The sequence below is a fragment of the Ambystoma mexicanum genome, chromosome 1p, assembly GCF_040938575.1.
Source record: "Ambystoma mexicanum isolate Mex_15411 chromosome 1p, UKY_AmexF1_1, whole genome shotgun sequence".
NCBI classification, from domain to species: domain Eukaryota; kingdom Metazoa; phylum Chordata; class Amphibia; order Caudata; family Ambystomatidae; genus Ambystoma; species Ambystoma mexicanum.
In genome coordinates, this window is record NC_090921.1 from 1,013,158,473 (window position 1) to 1,013,178,492 (window position 20,020).

The 20,020-nt window shown below is 46.8% G+C and overlaps 1 protein-coding gene across 1 annotated transcript in view; it reads left to right on the forward strand.

Annotated features, from left to right (window-relative positions):
• PARD6A (par-6 family cell polarity regulator alpha) overlaps nucleotides 1-20,020 on the forward strand; it is a 372,467-nt gene that overhangs the window by 45,362 nt on the left and 307,085 nt on the right. The window contains exon 2 of the mRNA XM_069655159.1: nucleotides 7,646-7,868. Coding sequence (XP_069511260.1) covers nucleotides 7,646-7,868 — 223 coding nt within the window. The remainder of the gene's footprint in view (nucleotides 1-7,645; nucleotides 7,869-20,020) is intronic.

Here is a 20,020-nt window from a genome sequence, read left to right on the forward strand (position 1 = left end):
TAACTGGGCCCTGGAAAGCCCTTCTGGTTGCATGGCGACAGCAGGACTTGGAGTAATCTCGGATACCTGTGTCAAAGCGTCCCAATCACAATGACATCTGCCAGCACTGTCACTGGAACCAATTGGTAGTCCTCCACTGCAGGTGCTGACAAAGACTCCTCTTGCCTCAGATCTTAGAAAGAGTGGCGAGAAACAGCATATTCTGAAGGCAGCTGCAATGGGTCACTGCAAGGCAGGACCTTAGTCAAGGCTATTTGAGCCTTCGTTCCTTACTTGCTGATGTGTCGTGGAAAAACAAATATACCTTCAGACACTAAAACATGATGAGTGTGTTGGCAAGATGTAATAATAGATTAAAAATATCCTTTTAATAAATGTAACAAAATAAAAAAATATACACAATGTCCAAAAATTGACAAACAATACATCACAACAAAGATGTGTCACAAATTACACACAACTCCTTGCATACATGTAAAGATAGCTCAAAGTCACTTTGGTACTGGCCCATTTTACTTGATGCCAATTATTGATTTGATTCACCACCTCGGCCCAAGTGCATTGTGTAGCCTGTATTGCAGTCTGTGGTAGATGGAAATAATGTGTGGTGAAGCTATAATCTGTGAGCCAGTTCATGAAATGGGCTGTTGTGTTCGTTATTAGGAATGTGAGGCCCGGCTCCCCACAACATCCTGACCTCTTAGCACGACATACATGTGAACACGGAGCCATGGATGTATACAAGCATCTCTTTATTTCCTCTGCAGCTTCTGTCCCAGGCTCTACTAGTTCCTCCTCTTCCTTCCTCAGTCCCGTCCTTCCTTTCCTCCCCTAAGGTGGTAATCGGTTTAATGAGGACGGTTCTTATTCACCCTCCAACATCTCCCCCTGCTTATCATCTTTGTGGGCTTCTATTCTTGCTTCCTTCTGGTGGTCTTCTGGGTATTCGTCATGTTCTCTTCCTCGCTCTATGTCCTCCCTCGTCTGCTTCCATTCTGGAGGGTGTGTTTGGATTGTTGGGATACCCAGCACAACTTTGTGCTGGTGCTCGGCTGCCATTGTAAAAAAAAGGAATTTGTGAGCCATAATGAGGTGTCCGACTTCCATCGTGAGCCGGGGTCTGCTAGCTGTATATGAGTGTTTGGTACCCCTGCACAGGAGTCCATCCATTAGTCACTTTCACAACGTCTTTAACGTGAACGTTGTTTTGCTCAGAGCCTAGGGCCACTGCAACCCGGTTGTCTTTCTTACTGGTCACCACCTGGTGCTTTGTGGTTACCAACTTCCCATGCGAGTTCAGGATCCGACAGGTCTCTCTCCGTACACGAACAATCACTCCTGTGGTCTGTGGGTCCAGCTGCACAAGCTCCCCCCACTCGTGTTGACCTCCAACATCTGCCCCGATGACAGGATAGCAAAGTTCTCTTCCACTCGCAACATCAGTCCTGTGTCCCTCTCGCAGCGTCCAGCAATCACTTTTATGTAATCCCCCATCTTGAAGTACTTCCGCACCTTCTGGGCTGGGAACTCCAGGATCTCCTTCAAATCCTCCTGCTTTGACCTGGTCATTTTGTGCATGGGTGGGTGTAGTCTATGCTACAGTAATAGTACCATTTCTCTCGAGGACGTTAGAGTGCAGTCTGCCTTTGCTGGTCTTGTTCTCGATGGTGCGGTGCCCTGCTCACCCCTCTAGTGTCATGGCAGAGCCCTTTTGCGGAGGGTGGATGGCCCTCATATGCGGCAGGTGTTGCAGTGTGGCGAGGAGATATTATTTCTGTTGTATGGGTAGGCACGCATCACCTGGGGCTACTTACCTTTTTCTCGCGGGCAGATCGCCTTTTCTCCCATGTGTTTGCTCCTGTTTTATTTATTATTGTTATCATTTTCTCGGCCAGACCAGCAGCATGGCTGGGCGACGTGCCCTCCTCTCCTCTTTCCTTCCAGGGCCTGGAATTTGCAGCCAGACTGCTCGACTGCCCCCCCGCGCCTTCCTGCTCGGCGTGATTCCTAGCACCAGTTCTCAGTGTATGGCAGGCAGGTCTGTTCGTACCGACGTTCACCGGACCTGGGATGGTGAGGTACTGTGGCTGACTGCCGTCTCTGTGATGGGGATACCTGTGTCTTCCTTATATTTTTCTGTTGTGGCGTACTGCCGTCTATGTGCCAGGCACTCCTGCTGCTTCCTTTTTCTTCCACGTTGCGGCGGACTGCCGTCTCAGTGCCCCCCTCACTTGGCAGTCTCACCCATGGCCCCCTCCTTGGGCAATCTTTCCTGTGGCCCCCTCCTCAGGTAGTCTTTTCTGTGGACCCCTCCAAGGGCAATCCTTACGGTTCCCTTCGTGTTTGCCTTCTCCAGCGCTCCTTTCAACTTGGGGTCACCAGGGTCTCCCTCTCACACGTGGATTGCTTTTCTTCCTCATCGCCAACCCGACCTCTTAGCATGACATACATGTGAACACGGAGCCATGGATGTATACAACCATCTCTTTATTTACCTCTACAGCTTATGTCCCGGCTTTTCCTCCCTCAGCCCAGTCCTTCCTTTCCTCCCTTAAAGTGGTGTTTAAGGAGGACTGTCCTTAATCACTCTCAAACATGGGCCAGTACAGACTAGTCGCATGGATGGACTATTGTACGCTGAGCTTCCCATTCTTGAATCTTCAAGATGTGAGATTTCCCCAGATTTGTCATTGCATCCCTTGTTCCTTGGATCATTGTACGGGATATCCACATCAGCAGATTAATGCAATGGAATTGCCTTTCTTGGAAGCTTCTTGCCAGTGAGAGATCCCAGCAACTTTCCCTTCTGCTGGATAAACCCAAGCAGAACACATCATGTGGCAGTCGATATGAGCATGCCCAGGGTGCTGTGCCACATATAAAGTATTTTATATAACTTTGGGATGCTCGGTTCTGGTGCTGAATGTGCTCGATGTGAAGCTTGCATTATTCTTAATTTTGTAAATTTTTGGGGGGACCATTAACATTTTGTACATGTGGTTGGAAAAAACTGACATAGTTGGGTGGAGAACAAGCTTTTCAAAAAAGGAAGAAGTTAGGGGTGTATCTAATGTATTGGGGGATGGTGTTCAAGAGATATGCTCCTTGACCAACACATTTTCTGCCACTTGGAGGTGGCAGTGCAAGAGTGGAAAAGGGAGGTCAATGTGGGACAATTGTAGTACCTTTGTGAAGGCTGCTGAGCTTCTAGAGTTATTTGGGACATTGTTCTGTACAGCTTTGAGAATCAGCACCAGGACTTTTATTTACAATCTTTCCCTAAGTGGAACACATGGATGAGTGTTCTGGATGGGTCACTCGTTGTCATGCACCAGCGTTGGTTGGGAGACGTGCTGAAGAGTTTTGCAGTGCCTGTAGTTTCTTGAATAAAGCAGAACGTTACCCACAAAGAGGTTGTTGCAAAAGTAGAGTTTGGGAGAAATCAGAGGTTGGGTGACAATTCTGATGTCCTGGTTTGATGGGATGTGTTAGTTTGCATTTTAATGTGATGTTCCCTGAGGCAATGTTTGCATTAATATGGCTGTCAAAAGAAAGAGTGGGTTCAAGTGATACTGCTAGGCTCTGAACATTTTTCGATGAAAGGACATTGTAGTTGCGAAACAGAGTGTCTGAGCAGCAACAGTTGAAATTATACTGAGCTCTGGAAGAGCAAATGGACAGAAACTGTGTTTTCATGATGTTGAAGCAGAAAATGTCCTTAGTCGTCCAGGTCTGAATGTCCCATGAGAATGGAGAAAATATGGTACGCTTACTGCGTTTTTTGCCATGGTGACCAATGCCAGCGGTCTACTTGCTGAAAGAATTTGATTGGCCCAACATGGTTTACAATCATGCTGGGAAAAGAAGAATGGAGTTCTCCTTCTTACCCAGCTGTGGTAAGCACAGCCGAGAAGAGCGACCGGGTCTACAGCAGCTGGCAGCGCAGGACATTCCCTGCTTCCGATGTGGGACGGAACAGCCAGAATAAGGAGACGGTCTTGCCAAGTTGTGGGAGGCCTGGGAATATTGTGCAAAGAAGCTCACAGGTTGAAGCACTGCCACAGGGACCCCAATAAGAGAGTAAGCTGCCAATGGGAGCCAGAGGTGTGGTGGAAGCTGATGAGCGAACAGACCCGATGACAAGCCTCAGACTGACATGGGATACAAGAGGGACCCTGAAGTCGCTGCTGTGAACCGGTGAGCCCACTGAGATTGACAGGTCGCCGGGGTGCTTCGGATGGTATACCACATACCGTGTGAGAGCTGGGGAAGCCTGAACAGGATAATAGGGCCCATGGGACATTTGATTACAAGATAGGAAATCCATAAGAAAGCGTCTAGAACCCATAGCCACATTCGAAAAAACATGTGGGGAAAACAATGTGGCAGGAGAGTATGCCAGGTGAAGCCAAGTGTGTATAAAGTAAACTACATAAAGAAAGTCCTTGTAGAAGAGTATGCCAGGCAAAACCAAGTGGGTGAAGTGAACTACATTCAATGTGAAAAGGAACCTGGCAGGAGAGTATACCAGGTGTTTTGTGTGTTAAAGAATCCCAAGGAAGACCCATGCCCTAAAGATTCTGAACTGTATTGAATATGTAAAGAGAACCTGCATGGGAGTATACCAGGTGTTTTGTGAATCTGGAACCCGCACCCAAATTGTATCAAGGAACTGTATGAAAGAACCTGGCAGGGGAATATGCCAAGTGTTGTTGTATGAGTGAGAGAATCCCAAGGAAGATTCATACCTTTAGAATGTTTGGATTATGTTGAATGTGAGAAGGGAGACATTTCCCCTGGAGCAAGTTGCAACGTCAAGAGGTGGGGAGTTATCTTCTTGAGCTACAAAGAACTTGGTTATTCCTTTGAACGTTGTTATGATGGAGAGAATCCTGGGGAAGGGAGTCATTCCCTGGAACTGTAAACATTATATATTTGGAACTTTTGTTGGATTTACGTCTTTTTGTTGAACTTGAACATTTGTGCACTTTACAAGTCACAGACATCCTAAGCACCTTAGAGTTACTTTAAAGTGTGAGGGCTAGAATAGGTTTTCAGACACAGAACGTTTCTGCTTTTGACATCTTGACGCACAACAAGCCCTTCATTTTGGTTAAGGTAGGGAAATACCTCCTAGGTTATGAACAGGGATGCTTTCTCGACACCTTTATCAGTTAATACAAGTTTATGGCAAACACCATAAGTCCTCTGTGTCTGCGTCTCATTTCTGGCTCTTCACAGCACCCAGGTGAATTTAGCTCATTTGGGGGAATCAGTAAATAAAGATTAGGGCACATCTAGATGACATATAAAGGGTCGAAAATAATAGATACAATGATATGTTTGCATCTTATGTGTCAGTTAGATTTGCAGAACGCTATGTACTAGCTCCTTGTTCCCCAGTGGTAGCTCCTGGTCACTGGCTAATGCTGGATACCCAGGAGTTGCTTTTAGTTCCTGATCATCCATTCTTTATTTCGATCCCTGCAGGGGCAGTGTGCATTAGTATGCACCAGAAAGCAGTTTAGTACTGCTTCTGTTACCACAAACAGCAGGACAGCTGCATTTTATTCAAGCATTGCCCCTGCACAGGATGATTAAAGGAGTGTGATCTTGGTTTAAAAGGATTATGCTGAGAGGCTTAAAGAAATTGCAATTTTTCTGTGTCGGACAACTAATCCATTCATGAATCTTTCTCAGTGGAATATCTATGAGATAGGTTTTACAGGAAGGTAGCCTAAAGGATATTTTTTTGTTTCGTAGACCTTGCTTGAATGTTGTCCACTGAGGAAGACCATGCACGCAAAGGGATCAAGCGGTTGAAAAATGTCAGACCGTCCATGCAATCTTTGAATTATATTTCATGGAAATTGTTATAACTTCTTTGGAGGTGCATCACCCTAAAATGTTCCACATTTATTATTAAGTTTATTATGCAAAAATGTTTTGCAATATTTTCTTTTGAATGTGAATAAAACTTGGAAGTGAAATGGTTGTCTTTTCTGGATGTAAGTGATATGAATGAGACTGAATTACTTATGTTTTTCTTTTTCTCTGAGAGGGCGTGGATTCTAATTTGCATTTGTCAATTAATTGTGGATACATTCATCAATATATTTTCTAATAAGTTCATCAATATTCTTAAAACAATTAACCACACAGTATTATTCGTTATTCTCCGCTTTTCTGCTTACATTTGTACATAATTGGCACTTTTTAAATGTGTCCTTAACTCTGGTTACTTGAATTTCTATCAACCCCATTTTGTACAGCATATTTCGTGCCCATCACTTGTGCTCATTGTATTTCTATGGATACCATTTTACAGAGGGCTAGCTCGGTTATAGGTTAAAGGGTCGAAATAAAAAGGATCGAATGCCATTTTTTCGAGTCAAAAGGACCGAGAAAAAAATGGTTGAATGCATTATTTTTATGGGGGGTTCCCCCCCAAACTCCTGTTTTCTCTAAAAAAACATTTTTTTAACTATATTAAATAAAACAAAAAAACGAAACATTAAAAAAATGTATTTGAAAAAATTGTTTTTCGATCCTTTTGACTCGAACTTTTTGTCATTCGATCCTTTGTATTCGATCAAATGACTGGACACCGGCTAGCTCTACACATGTCAGGGATGAAAGCAGACGTGGAGGGATATTTAAGGTGAAAGCAGGCAATGATTGGAAGACATCATACACGTGATGGCAGGGAGAGAGGTGAGAGGGAAGGGCAACATTAAGGATATGTCAGGCTATATGTGTCTGACTGTGTAACATTTGAAATAGCTTTGCCTCTCCTGTGAGGTCGTTAATAAAGGGGCGTAAAGCATATTTAAGAACTCGTCAGTCCACCTAGTGCCTTATCTTTCTTTTCTCTGCTACAACTGTGCAATGGTCTGTGTGCACAGGTGCCCTCTGCCTGGCCTGGTTTGCATGAAAGCATATTCCTTGTTCGTTGCAATCATCTCTGCTAATCATTTGTTTTTCTAGGACAGACTTCTGATAGTGGCGAGCAGCTGGAGAAGCACTCCCTAAAAGCTTTGTGGACAAAGCACAGACAAAATAAAGTAGCAAAGAGGGTAGCCCCAATCAGGACATTTATATAAATACAGGGTTTTAGCCAGTCTAGAGCATGCTAGAATGTAGCCGTGGAAAATGAACGCTATACCAGAAAAAACATACATTCTGCAAGCGGGTGTGATTGGATTTGAAAGATGCAACCATTTTAAAAGGTTAAACTCCACATTTACTGTACTGCTGCTGCTGTGCCTATGAATGCAGTTACTTTCAGCCATTAGTAGTACAGGCATTTGTAATTCACAAGCTAGAGGGAGATTCAGGTGACCGATGAGAGCGGGAAAAATAAATTCCGTGCATAAACGTGTTATTAGCAGAATTCTTTATCCTCGTGAAATAGTGCATGTTCCATTGCTTATGTAATGAATTCAAGGTGTAAATCCCTGCCAGGAGTTCGAATGGTTTATGGCTATGAGCTAAGGTTTTCCCATCCACTCATTCTTGATTGGCTTCATTTTGATGTTTTTCCTATTGATACTATGTTACGATGGGTTGGGAATCAGGCAAGCCACAAACTTTGCCTAGACCCTCACACCAACTTTGTCTGATCTTCTCCTAATGTTTCTCTTAGTTTGATGCAGAATTCCGCCGATTTGCCCTGAGGAGGTCGAGCACAGGGTGCTTCCAGGACTTCTACCAGCTGATCCAGACGGTGCATCAGATTCCCTGTGTGGACATACTCTTGGGGTACACTGACATCCACGGTGACTTGCTTCCAATCAACAATGATGACAATTACCACAAGGCACTGTCATCTGCCAACCCCCTCCTGAGGGTCATCATTACAAAGAGAGGTGAGTGCAGCTGCAAGCGGAAGGTTCAACGTCCATAAGAGCGGTGTTTCCAGCCCCTCCTAGACACCTTAGCCTGCTTGAACTTGCATGGCCCACCTATGTTACTTCACCACTGCAAGCTATACTGTCCCTCTAGTTATGTTGGTACAGTCAGACCGCACATTTACCCTTCTGGCTGGTCCTGGTAGTCAGATGATTCCAGCCTGAGCAGGAGACTGCTTCTCTTATCTGGGAGCACTTGTATCCCGGCTAATCACCTGTACTGGTACCAGCCTTTTCACAAATTCTGGGTGGAATTACCTAGCACCCTACACATTTAATTTCTCTTTAGGGTATTCCTCCATACATGTACCTTTAAAGATCATCCCTCTATCATATGAACGTGTGTCTTACGCTTGTGATAACACTTTAAATGTGCAGTGTTCCCGCATGAATAGCAAGGTGCAACAGCTTTTCCCTCTCTGTGGAGACCTTACTTTTGGATGCTAAGCCTTATGCACTGGGTTGCGTGGGCACCTTAGCTTATGTTCTTCTGCCACCCTTCTTATGGGGCTTTGTCCCCACGGGTTGCTTGGAAACATTTGAAGTGTGGTCATGCTCTACAGTCACACATGTCCTTCCGTCCTACCTCTTTCCCTTACAAACCTTCAAACGCAACTTTCTCCCACAAATAATTTGCAAATGCTTCGTGTCCTACGACATTAGTCGCATGTTTAAGTTTTGTCACGTATCATTAAGAAATGTTCTTTGAAACATGAAACATGTATTACAACCCCCCATCCCCCTGACTAAACAGCAGAGACTTTCCTGTGTGCCACTAACACTTGTTTGCATCAGGGTCCCAGTTTGCCAATCCTTCAAAAGTTCACTCATAAGCTTTCTGCTGTATGATCGGGCTTGACTAAAAGGACCGGATTCCTCCCGCTATAACCTGTAAGGGCTTCCTCACCTAAGTGGGCATATGCCTTCCTAGCTTCACAGAAAAGAGGTCTAAGAGGAGGAATGGGAAGTCATTGCCATGGATCCAGGCAGACAAAGATGGACTCTCAAACCTTGCCAAATAGTACTGCATTTGTTTCCTACAGTTATGGCACAATGAAGAGTTTCCTCTTCTTCTAGTTTAAGGACATTATGCCCCCCTTCCCTCTACTTCTCCGTCTTCTCATCTCATCAAATGATTGAGTGCTGCGCACTGCACTGCTTATGGACCCGGTGGTCTGCTTGCTGGAGTTCACTGCCCCAGTGCCGTCTGAGCAGCCTCGAGATGATAGGAATAGAACACGCCCTATGTCACTAACTCCTAGACGTAGAGCCACTGTTGGAGGAAGAGGATCTCCTCAGCCATCCGCTCTCCCTGCCCTGGTAGTCCACATTCCTTAGTGCAGTTGATCAGCTCTCCCTGACAGAACCCGCAGTAGCACCAGGTGCTGCATTGCCATTTACTGCATGAGGATTAACCCTCCTCCTTGCACACCCCAGGCCCTCTGAGATGGACGGTGCCCCGGTACCCTCAAAGAATGCTGGCGAATGCTGTAGTCCTTTACCTCCTGCTTCCACCAGATTGGTCCGGACAGACAAGGTGACCCCCACACTGAGCTCTGCCTTGAAGGTCCCACTTATTAAGGGGCCCTGTGGATGCCCAAGGACCTATTCCTCCGCGGAATTAACTTAGTGTTTTCTTTCCTGGCTGCTCATTAATAAAGGAGTGTTTTCTGCAGGGCAGGATCTTAAGGGCAGTCTTCCATTGGTTGTCGTTCTGAAACCCATACACCTGCACCTTCATGTGGTACACTTCTCTCCTTTGAACTGGAGCCATTTTGCATGCCATGTTCAGTGACTCTGCACCCGCAGGTGCCTCCAACACAGACTGTGACTATGTGGCTGTAGGTGCTTTACCAGGGCCCCCCATGGGCTTTTCTGCTCGTTGTTCCACAGCAGGTGGGTTATCTACTGCCTCACACAGACCCTTCCCCTGTGATGTTTTGCCTTGCAAACACCCCTGTGGTATGAGATACTGATCTCACTCATTTGTCAGCTGATTTGCCAAACAAGCTACTTGTGAATGTTTGTTAAATGCAGTCTGTGTGGCCGGTACTCTGACCCCACCTTTGTTGTCTCTGGCTAGGTTATTGAAACTTGACAATAAATCAGCTAAACAGTTAAGGGCTTTAATATCGAACCAGTGCCCACAAAAACCCGCGTTTTGCTGGAAGTTAGAGGGGAAGCTTTGGGGGGGGGTGTTCTCTTGGACACCGGGGCCCGAAGAATGATGACTGCAAGTCAGCTAATCTTGCCTCGAAGTTCCCAGCATTTCAGGCAGTACCTCAAAACCAGGGTAGAAGAACTTATGCAATGCACAAAAGAACAGTGAAAGAGGCTGAAAAAGAAGCTGTTCACTTTAAAAAAGCAGCATGCAATACTAGTGCTATATATGTTATGTTATGTTTTATCTTGCATTTATATAGCGCCTCCTGCCATAGGTATATCGCACAGTCGGACTATCATGTTACCAAAGAAATTGAAGCAAATAATACAAACAGATAACTATACTACCTTTTAGGCCAAGTTACTGCCACAGAGCGGCAGCCAGGCCATCTTTCCAACATGGATTCCTACCTGGCATAGTTGGAAGCACAGAAGACTTGAATAATCAGGGACACAATCTTGCTTCGCAGGAACCAATTAAAAGACAGCAAAACCTTAGGCTCTGTGAAGAAGATGTACTCTAGAACACTCAAGGCACTTCTTCCTGTGGTTACAGGGGCTTAGGAATGGTTAATATCAAGAATCCACTTTTAGAGATGACAAAGGGGAAGGGATTATTTGCAAATCATATAGGAACGGCATACGAGAACCCTGGTACAGAATAGAGACCCGCGCCACGTGACCCAGCTTGCTCTCCAAACTGCAGCTGCACGCAGCAGTGACCCAGCACTCAAGAACTGACATTTGCCTTTACTGCAGGGAGCGGACAAGTGCAGAGTGGATGCAGGAAGCACAGGGAAATACTCCCACTCCCCACAGAAGAATTAATGCAGATTCAATATGGCTGCCAGCTTTAATAAAGGCTCTGACAGCATATCTGTGATGTTGGGGGTGGGAGGATCATGCAGCAGAAAACCCACCAACCAAAACAAGACAACAAATTTAGCACTATAATGATGGCCCACAGTTAAATACACTTAGGAAGGGGTGGTCCCCAAGGGCATGGTCAAGTCTGTATATAAGCTAGGAACTAAGTGAGACGACTGTGGGTGTTTGGAGAAGCCATCCGGTCATTAAATGAGTTGGTGGAGGACAAAGGATCAGAGGAAGGTGGAGAAAAAGGAAGGAGACTGGAAAGAGGTGACCAGAGAATAGGAGAAGAGGAGGTTGGAGATTGTGAAGAATAAGGGAAAGGTGGGGAGGAACAGCAAGAGGAGGGAACTGAAGAACAAGGAGGACTTGGTGAAAAAGAACAGCAAAAGGGAGTTGGGGAATAAGAACAGCAAATGGAGGGATGATAAGAGGAAGAGTGGAATAGAGTGAGGAGTAGTGTTTTGAAGGTGACGAGGACCTAGAAGGGGGGTTGCAGAAAACATCTGATAGGAGGAGTGAAAGAGCACTAAGGATAATGACCTCCATGGTATGGGTGAAGGCAAACCAGGTGGAGAGGATATGCAACTGGGGGAGTGGAAGAAGGGAAGGCTGTCAGCGTGTTGTAATATATTGAAGAAGGGGTGGAGGTACAAGCATGTGGCTGAATGTCAAGGAGATGAAGGAGGGAGGGTAGAGAAGAGAAAAGAACAAGGGTCGCAGGAAAGTTCTGCTTAGGTACAAGGTCGTTGTGACTTTGAAGAGGAAGACAAAGGTGACTCAATCAGGAGGAAGACAAGGACGGGTTGATAAAACTCTAGCCAGGATACCGGGTCAGAGAAGGAGGGAGGCCAATCTCTCCCCAGCCCCTGAGGCATTTGTCTGGCCAACCTAGTTCTGGAGGGTCTGTGGCAGACCCCATGTCACTCCTGCCTGGCACAGTTGGCTGGGAAGCCCCCTTGGCCGATTGCCTCTTGGAAGCTCTGGGAATCAGCCCGGTGCTGTCCAGCCACCCCCTAGCCATGAACGCAACACAGTGTATGTTGCATGTGAAATCTGTAGAATGAGAAGCTGAAAACAAGTGCTACAAAAAGTGTGTGGTCACTTACTGTGTCCACCCCCACATCCCTGGAACTGTGAGTGCTTAATAGGATGATCGGAGAAGGAACCCTGGATTTCATATTGATTTGAAACCATAGACTTGTTCTGTTCTCATATAGAATTATTTTCCTTTTTATTGTTTTTTTCCTTCCGTGATGACAGCCTTTTTTACGTTTTGTTTCACATGTACGCCCTTTAAACAGTAAAATAGAAAAATAACATAAATTGTTTGATCTTGCAGTGAGCAGTTCAGGTGCCACCATTTCGAACCGTAGGATACCTTTGAAGACCTAGTCATACAAGATTTGAAAAAATGGACTAGTAAATGCAGCCATTGATATTATAATTTGAATCCAGCCCAATATCAGGCTATGACAAATTTAAAGAATGACAACACCATAGTAATTAGATCCACAGATAAAGGCAGAGGTGTTGTCATTTGGAGCAAATCTTTATACTTAAGAGAAGCTCATAGCCAATTGTCAGACTCTGCTTGTTATGATTTGATTGATGCCGATCTCTTAATCCAAACTAACAGTGTATTTGATCAAAGGTGAAAGAGTAAAAAACTTCTAGATTATGAGGAGTTTTTCCCCTCAAATGTCAATATACAGATACACTGATCCTATATGTGCTCCCTAAAATACTCAGAAATGTGCAGAATCCACTGGGGAGGGACTTGTGTCTTCTAATAACTCTTTATTAGAAGCCACTTAGAAATTTCTAGATACCCATTTACAACCATTTGTCAGAATTCTTAAATCAAAGACACATATGATCTATTAAACAAATGACATGATTTCAAATGGGAAGAAAGTTACAGACTAGTCTCTCTAGATGTCTCATTATATACGAGCATCATTTATGAGAGAGGTATTTGTGCATGCAAATACTACTTGAACACAGGATCTATTAATTTCAAACAGCAAAATGATGTGTTAATTGAGGTGTTACAATTTTGTTTAGAACACAACAACGTTTTGTTTAAAGAGAAATACTGCAGGCAAATATGTGGCACAGCATGGGGTCATACATGGCATCGACTTATGCCAATTGGTATATGAGATGGTGGGAAGATGCTATCGATTGGTCCATGGAATTTGATGCATTTTTGGACCAGGTTGTGGGTTGATTTCGCTATATTGATGAGTCGCTTGAAGAGATGGTTAACGTTTCCGAGCAAGCAAATGGTTTGGATCCTTTCTATTCGACTGTGAACAACAGGCTAAAAATGGGGACTTCATTTTGGACCCCATATCTTTAGACTGTTGAGTACCACAAGGCTACTCATTATCACGCCTGCTTTTTAATCTTTATTTATGGCCTTTAATGGATATCGTGTGTAGTCATCGGGTGAATTTTCACTGCCAATGACACCCAGGTCTTCATTAAAATAGGAAATGTTGAGGAAATATTCCTCTGGTTCAAACAGTGCCTCAAAGTGATCAAGTGGATGTCGGAAAAAAACAGCTCCATCTCCACACAACCAAGACTGAGTTGGCGTTATTTGGACCCAAACCCTTACTTATAGCAGGGAAGTGCCCCCCATGTCTCACGCCTCCTGGGTACTGAGTTGAAGTTTGCTACCAAGATTAAAAATCTGGGTTGCATCTGACAGGACAACCTTGGCAGTGAAGGCCGGGCTAGTGCCAAGGTGAAGGCGATCTTTTACTCACTGTGGTTATTACAGCAAGTTTTACTGTTTGTTCCAGTTGAGGACCATGCGGTTCTGGTTGGTGCCTTGCTGAAAGCACACCAGCCTTTTAGCTGGTTTTCTGGCTAAACAGATGCAAAGGTTACAAAAAGCACGGAACGCTGCCGTGAGATTGGTCTGCCGGCTGGGTAGTCCACCCATGTTTCGGCCTCCCGCCGAACACTTCACTGGCTAGCTGTGGAGGATAGAATTAAATTTAAGGTAGCATGTTTGATTTGTAAATGCCTGAACGGACTTGCCCTAGACTATCTGGGGGCCCAAAATTAGCTGGTACCAGCCAACAAGGTTGTTACGCTCAGGAGATCAGTTGTTGTTGACAATCCCCCCATCTTCCTGTTTCAAGGGGAGACAGAAGGTTTGCCGTCTATGACCCCAGAGTCTGGAACAGTCTCCCTCGAGATATTAGAGCCCTTGACTCTCGGTATCAGTACCATAGGGCCCTCAAGACCCACCCCCCTGGTGATTTCTTTGTGTGTACCAGCTGCACCTTTATATGGTTGAGACCGTTCTGTGTGTGTTTTCAAATGCTCAAAAACAAATCTCATCCATATGGAATGGTTCTGAAGAGTAATTGGCAGAATATGTAAATGTTACTGAACATCAATTTATTAGTCGACTATATAGGAAACCTACCAAGGTTAATGCAGTATTACTTGCTAACAGCCCTCACCCTAAATCTCTAATCAAGAGCATTCCTTTTGGTGAATTTCATAGAGCCTAAAGGAATTGCTCCATAGAAGATTACAAACATGAAGCTAAAAACATAGGGGAGCGGTTTCTGGCTAGACGATATTCTCCACGGGAGGTTGTGAATGCACTTGGGAAAGCTAAAGTAAGGAAACGTGTATTGGCCAAAAGAACTTACAATAAGGATGATACACAAAAAATGAGATTTATCACGAAATGCAACACTCAGGCCACGAACATTAGAAAAATACTCCTCAAACACTGGCCCATTCTCAGGAGTGATAAAGATCTTTCTAAAGTGTTAGAAACACATCCCAGTATCACATTTTCCAAAGCTCCCTCACTTCAAGACATAATTTCCTAGAATATGATTTCTAAACCTGAACTAACCATGAATTGGCTTACTAGGTTGAACAAATGTAATGGTTTTCATGTATGCAGAAAATGTAAGGTATGTGATTTAGCTAATTCTACCAAACAGTTTGTCTATAGCAACTCCCGAGAGTGGGATATTAGAGATGAGATTACGTGTGTCACCATTTGTCTGGTATATGTGATTCTTTGCCCGTGCAATCTTGCCTACATAGGCTCCACTATTTGTCCTTTGAAAGTTTGCATTTTGCAGCATTACAGGGACATCAAGGGGCGCTTCCTGTCTGGAGCCCGAAGCAAAGATCGCCCAGGCCCCCGGAGGTGCAGGAGCACCCACCACTGCAGGAGCAGTGCGCCAACAACCTCAGCCACCTTTATGAGACTCAAGGTAGGTACCACTGCCTAATCCCAGCCTCCGTCACCATTCTCCCCCCGACACGGAGATTGCTGCATTCAGCAGCATTATTTGCATTTAGCAAGGATAAATTCCTTGCAGGCTCAGAATCAAGCCCCAAAGCCCAATTTGGGCCACCCCCCCATTCTGTGGCCACCATTTGAACACACGAGGTGTTCCCAATCGAAAATGGCCGCAGGCACCCTCACTGCGTCCACATGACCTGGGCCGCCTGATCCTATTGGCCCAGCCCCTGCTCATCAGGGCCAACCACACGCCGGCAGGCGAACGCCGGGCTTCTCACTAAGGAGCTTCTCAACAAGGGGCGCTTCCTGTCTGGAGCCCGAAGCAAAGATTGCCCAGGCCCCCGGAGGTGCAGGAGCACCCACCACTGCAGGAGCAGTGCGCCAACAAACTCAGCCACCTTTATGAGACTCAAGGTAGGCACCACTGCCTAATCCCAGCCTCCGTCACCATTCTCCCCCCGACACGGAGATTGCTGCATTCAGCAGCATTATTTGCATTTAGCAAGGATAAATTCCTTGCAGGCTCAGAATCGAGCCCCAAAGCCCACTTTCGCCCCCCCCCCATTCTGTGGCCACCATTTGAACACACGAGGTGTTCCCAATCGAAAATGGCCGCAGGCACCCTCACTACGTCCACATGACCTGGGCCGCCTGATCCTATTGGCCCAGCCCCTGCTCATCAGGGCCAACCACACGCCGGCAGGCGAACGCCGGGCTTCTCACTAAGGAGCTTCTCAACAAGGGGCGCTTCCTGTCTGGAGCCCGAAGCAAAGATTGCCCAGGCCCCCGGAGGTGCAGGAGCACCCAGCACTGCAGGAGCAGCGCGCCAACAACCTCAGCCACCTTTATGAGACTCAAGGTAGGCACCACTGCCTAATCCCAGCCTCCGTCACCATTCTCCCCCCGACACGGAGATTGCTGCATTCAGCAGCATTATTTGCATTTAGCAAGGATAAATTCCTTGCAGGCTCAGAATCGAGCCCCAAAGCCCACTTTCGCCCCCCCCCATTCTGTGGCCACCATTTGAACACACGAGGTGTTCCCAATCGAAAATGGCCGCAGGCACCCTCACTGCGTCCACATGACCTGGGCCGCCTGATCCTATTGGCCCAGCCCCTGCTCATCAGGGCCAACCACACGCCGGCATGCGAACGCCGGGCTTCTCACTAAGGAGCTTCTCAACAAGGGGCGCTTCCTGTCTGGAGCCCGAAGCAAAGATTGCCCAGGCCCCCGGAGGTGCAGGAGCACCCACCACTGCAGGAGCAGTGCGCCAACAACCTCAGCCACCTTTATGAGACTCAAGGTAGGCACCACTGCCTAATCCCAGCCTCCGTCACCATTCTCCCCCCGACACGGAGATTGCTGCATTCAGCAGCATTATTTGCATTTAGCAAGGATAAATTCCTTGCAGGCTCAGAATCGAGCCCCAAAGTCCACTTTCGCCCCCCCCCCCCATTCTGTGGCCACCATTTGAACACACGAGGTGTTCCCAATCGAAAATGGCCGCAGGCACCCTCACTACGTCCACATGACCTGGGCCGCCTGATCCTATTGGCCCAGCCCCTGCTCATCAGGGCCAACCACACGCCGGCAGGCGAACGCCGGGCTTCTCACTAAGGAGCTTCTCAACAAGGGGCGCTTCCTGTCTGGAGCCCGAAGCAAAGATTGCCCAGGCCCCCGGAGGTGCAGGAGCACCCACCACTGCAGGAGCAGTGCGCCAACAACCTCAGCCACCTTTATGAGACTCAAGGTAGGCACCACTGCCTAATCCCAGCCTCCGTCACCATTCTCCCCCCGACACGGAGATTGCTGCATTCAGCAGCATTATTTGCATTTAGCAAGGATAAATTCCTTGCAGGCTCAGAATCGAGCCCCAAAGCCCACTTTCGCCCCCCCCCCCCATTCTGTGGCCACCATTTGAACACACGAGGTGTTCCCAATCGAAAATGGCCACAGGCACCCTCACTACATCCACATGACCTGGGCCGCCTGATCCTATTGGCCCAGCCCCTGCTCATCAGGGCCAACCACACGCCGGCAGGCGAACGCCGGGCTTCTCACTAAGGAGCTTCTCAACAAGGGGCGCTTCCTGTCTGGAGCCTGTCTGGAGGCTTCCGAGGCCCTGGCCACAGGACTCTGCAAAATGCCGGGTAAGCCTCCCCTGATCTTAGAACCTAACCAGAACACTATAGATCCGACTAACCCGAGACATTACAGGCACCATTCCACGTGGGTGCATTTACGCCCCTCCATCCCTGGATATTTGCTCGCATATACACATCATTACTTATCGCAAAGTAATATTGTTCTGTTTCCACTATGTGCGCCAATAGCAATGCTGACGATTCTATAACGCTATCACGTGTGCAAATTCCAACTTTAATCCATGCACGCTCAGTCCAATGCGCAACCTCGCCCTAGCACTAATACGCTCTAGCATTTATCCTGATTGCTCTGTGTTCCAATACTCTGAATGTGCATTAGCATCCTCACCTGTTTGCTCTGCGTTCTAGTACTCTGAATGTGCATTAGCACCCTCACCTGTTTGCTCTGTGTTCTAGTACTCTGAATGTGCATTAGCACCCTCACCTGATTGCATTGTCTTCTAGTACTCTGAATGTGCATTCGCACCCTCACCTGTTTGCTCTGTGTTCTAGTACTCTGAATGTGCATTAGCACCCTCACCTGATTGCATTGTGCTCTAGTACTCTGAATAGCCCTATCGCATCTCCACTACGTAAATTTACTAAAATGAACTTCCCAGTAACCAGTGCTTTAGGTCTCTGTGCTAAAGTCGATTCTAGATGCCAGTTTGCTTAAATATCTTCACGGCTTCTCCACAACGTAAAGGTACCAATTGTTAGCTCATGGCACCTCCCAGACAACAACGACTTAGGTACTTCACCAAAGTAACTACTTAATCTAGCCTCCTGTGCAGCCTGTGTTGAAATTTGCTCCCGGCCCAAACTGTGCAGCTTGTATTAAAATTCGCACACTGCTTAACTGCCTACCTAGCCATCCGCTATGTCATCCTTCCATAGAGCCACGCTAGCTCTTGCCTCTATCCTTCCTCTAGTCCACACAGGGACACCAGCACCCCCCAACCACTCCCACGCTACCCTACCCTTACCCAAACCCCACTCTCCCTTAACCATCAACCCCACAGTCCATGTCGCCCCACTCAGCCCTTCTGAATGGATATTACGCTACGCCACACGTCCTACACCTCTTGTCCCACCCCATTCCACATACGTAACCAAAGACTCGGCACTCGGCTCACCAAACCCCAAGCCTTTGCCAAGCCCAAAATCACACCCAGCCCCACCCCTCACCATCCACCCCAGAGGAATACCAAAACCAGCAATCCCCCACTACTACCTCCTAACCTCAAAGGAGCCCTTATCAAAGCTCGGTCTCTTGTGGCACACGCCCCAGAGATCTCGGACATTATCACCCTCAACAGTTTGGACTTCCTAGCAGTAACCGAAACCTGGCTCCACCAGGCAGCAGGCCCTGCTCTCTCATTAGCCCTACCAGAAGGGTACTCCATCATCAGAGCCGATAGAACTTCCAACAAAGGCGGAGGAATAGCCTTCATCGCCAAGTCCCACCTAGCACTTAGAGCCATACCCCAAATAAACTTCCACTCCGCAGAACTCTTATCCATGAAACTCTCACTGACACCAACCACCACAATACTCATGCACCTTGTCTACCGCCCCCCCGGCCCATCGTCCACTTTCGAGACCGATATTCTTGACCTCCTCTCCACACACACCAAACTCGCTTCAAAAACCATCCTCCTAGGTGACCAAAACCTTGGCCTCCATGACCCCAACGACCCGCACGCCCTATCCCTGGCCAACTCCATATCCAACCTCAGTTTTGCACACAGAATCTCCACGCCAACCCACTCCAAAGGCAGGACCCTGGACTGGATCGCTGACCTTAACTGTGCCATCACCGTTACCCAAAATGAGCCTGTTGCATGGTCCGACCACCACCTCATCCAGTTCTCCATCCCGGGACCACCCCCCACAAAAACCAACACCGAACCTCCATCGCTAGCCAGAAACTGCCGTAACATCTCCATAGAAAGCCTCCAACCACTCATTAAAAATATTCTTTGCAAACCAAAAGCTAATAACCTCGACCCAACATACCTAGTGGACCTCTACAACAACAACCTCAAGTCAGCCTTAGACACTGTCGCACCCCTCAAACTCAGGAAACCTAAACCCCAAGCACACCTCAACGAATAGTTTACCCCTGAGTTAAAAAACCTTAGAACCTTAAAAAGAGCTTCAGAAACCACCTGGCGAAAAACACCCTCTATCGCCAATAGAACAGCGTTCACGCTAGCATCCGCTACTTACAAAACAGCCATTTTATCAGCCAAAAAACATACCTACGATACTAGAATCCAAAACGTCAATTCCAGAACAAAAGAATTATTTAACATCCTAAAAGAGCTAGAGTCCCCAGCACCCCTTACCCAAGACTGTATCAAAAATGCAGACTGGTGTACCAAAATACGGCAAGCCCTAGCAGACAAAATTGCCCTCCTCCAAGACAAAATCAAAGCTAAAAAGGCTACCCTTCAAAAGGACCACCAAGCTGCTAACCTCCACCTCGACAGAACCCCCACCTGTCCACCTTTCACTTTCTCCCAAGTAACACCTAAGGAAGTCGAAAACATTATTAAAAGCCTAAAACCCTCTCACTGCCAAGGTGATGTCTGCCCAGCCACCATCATTAAGGATGGAGCCAAACTCCTTGCCCC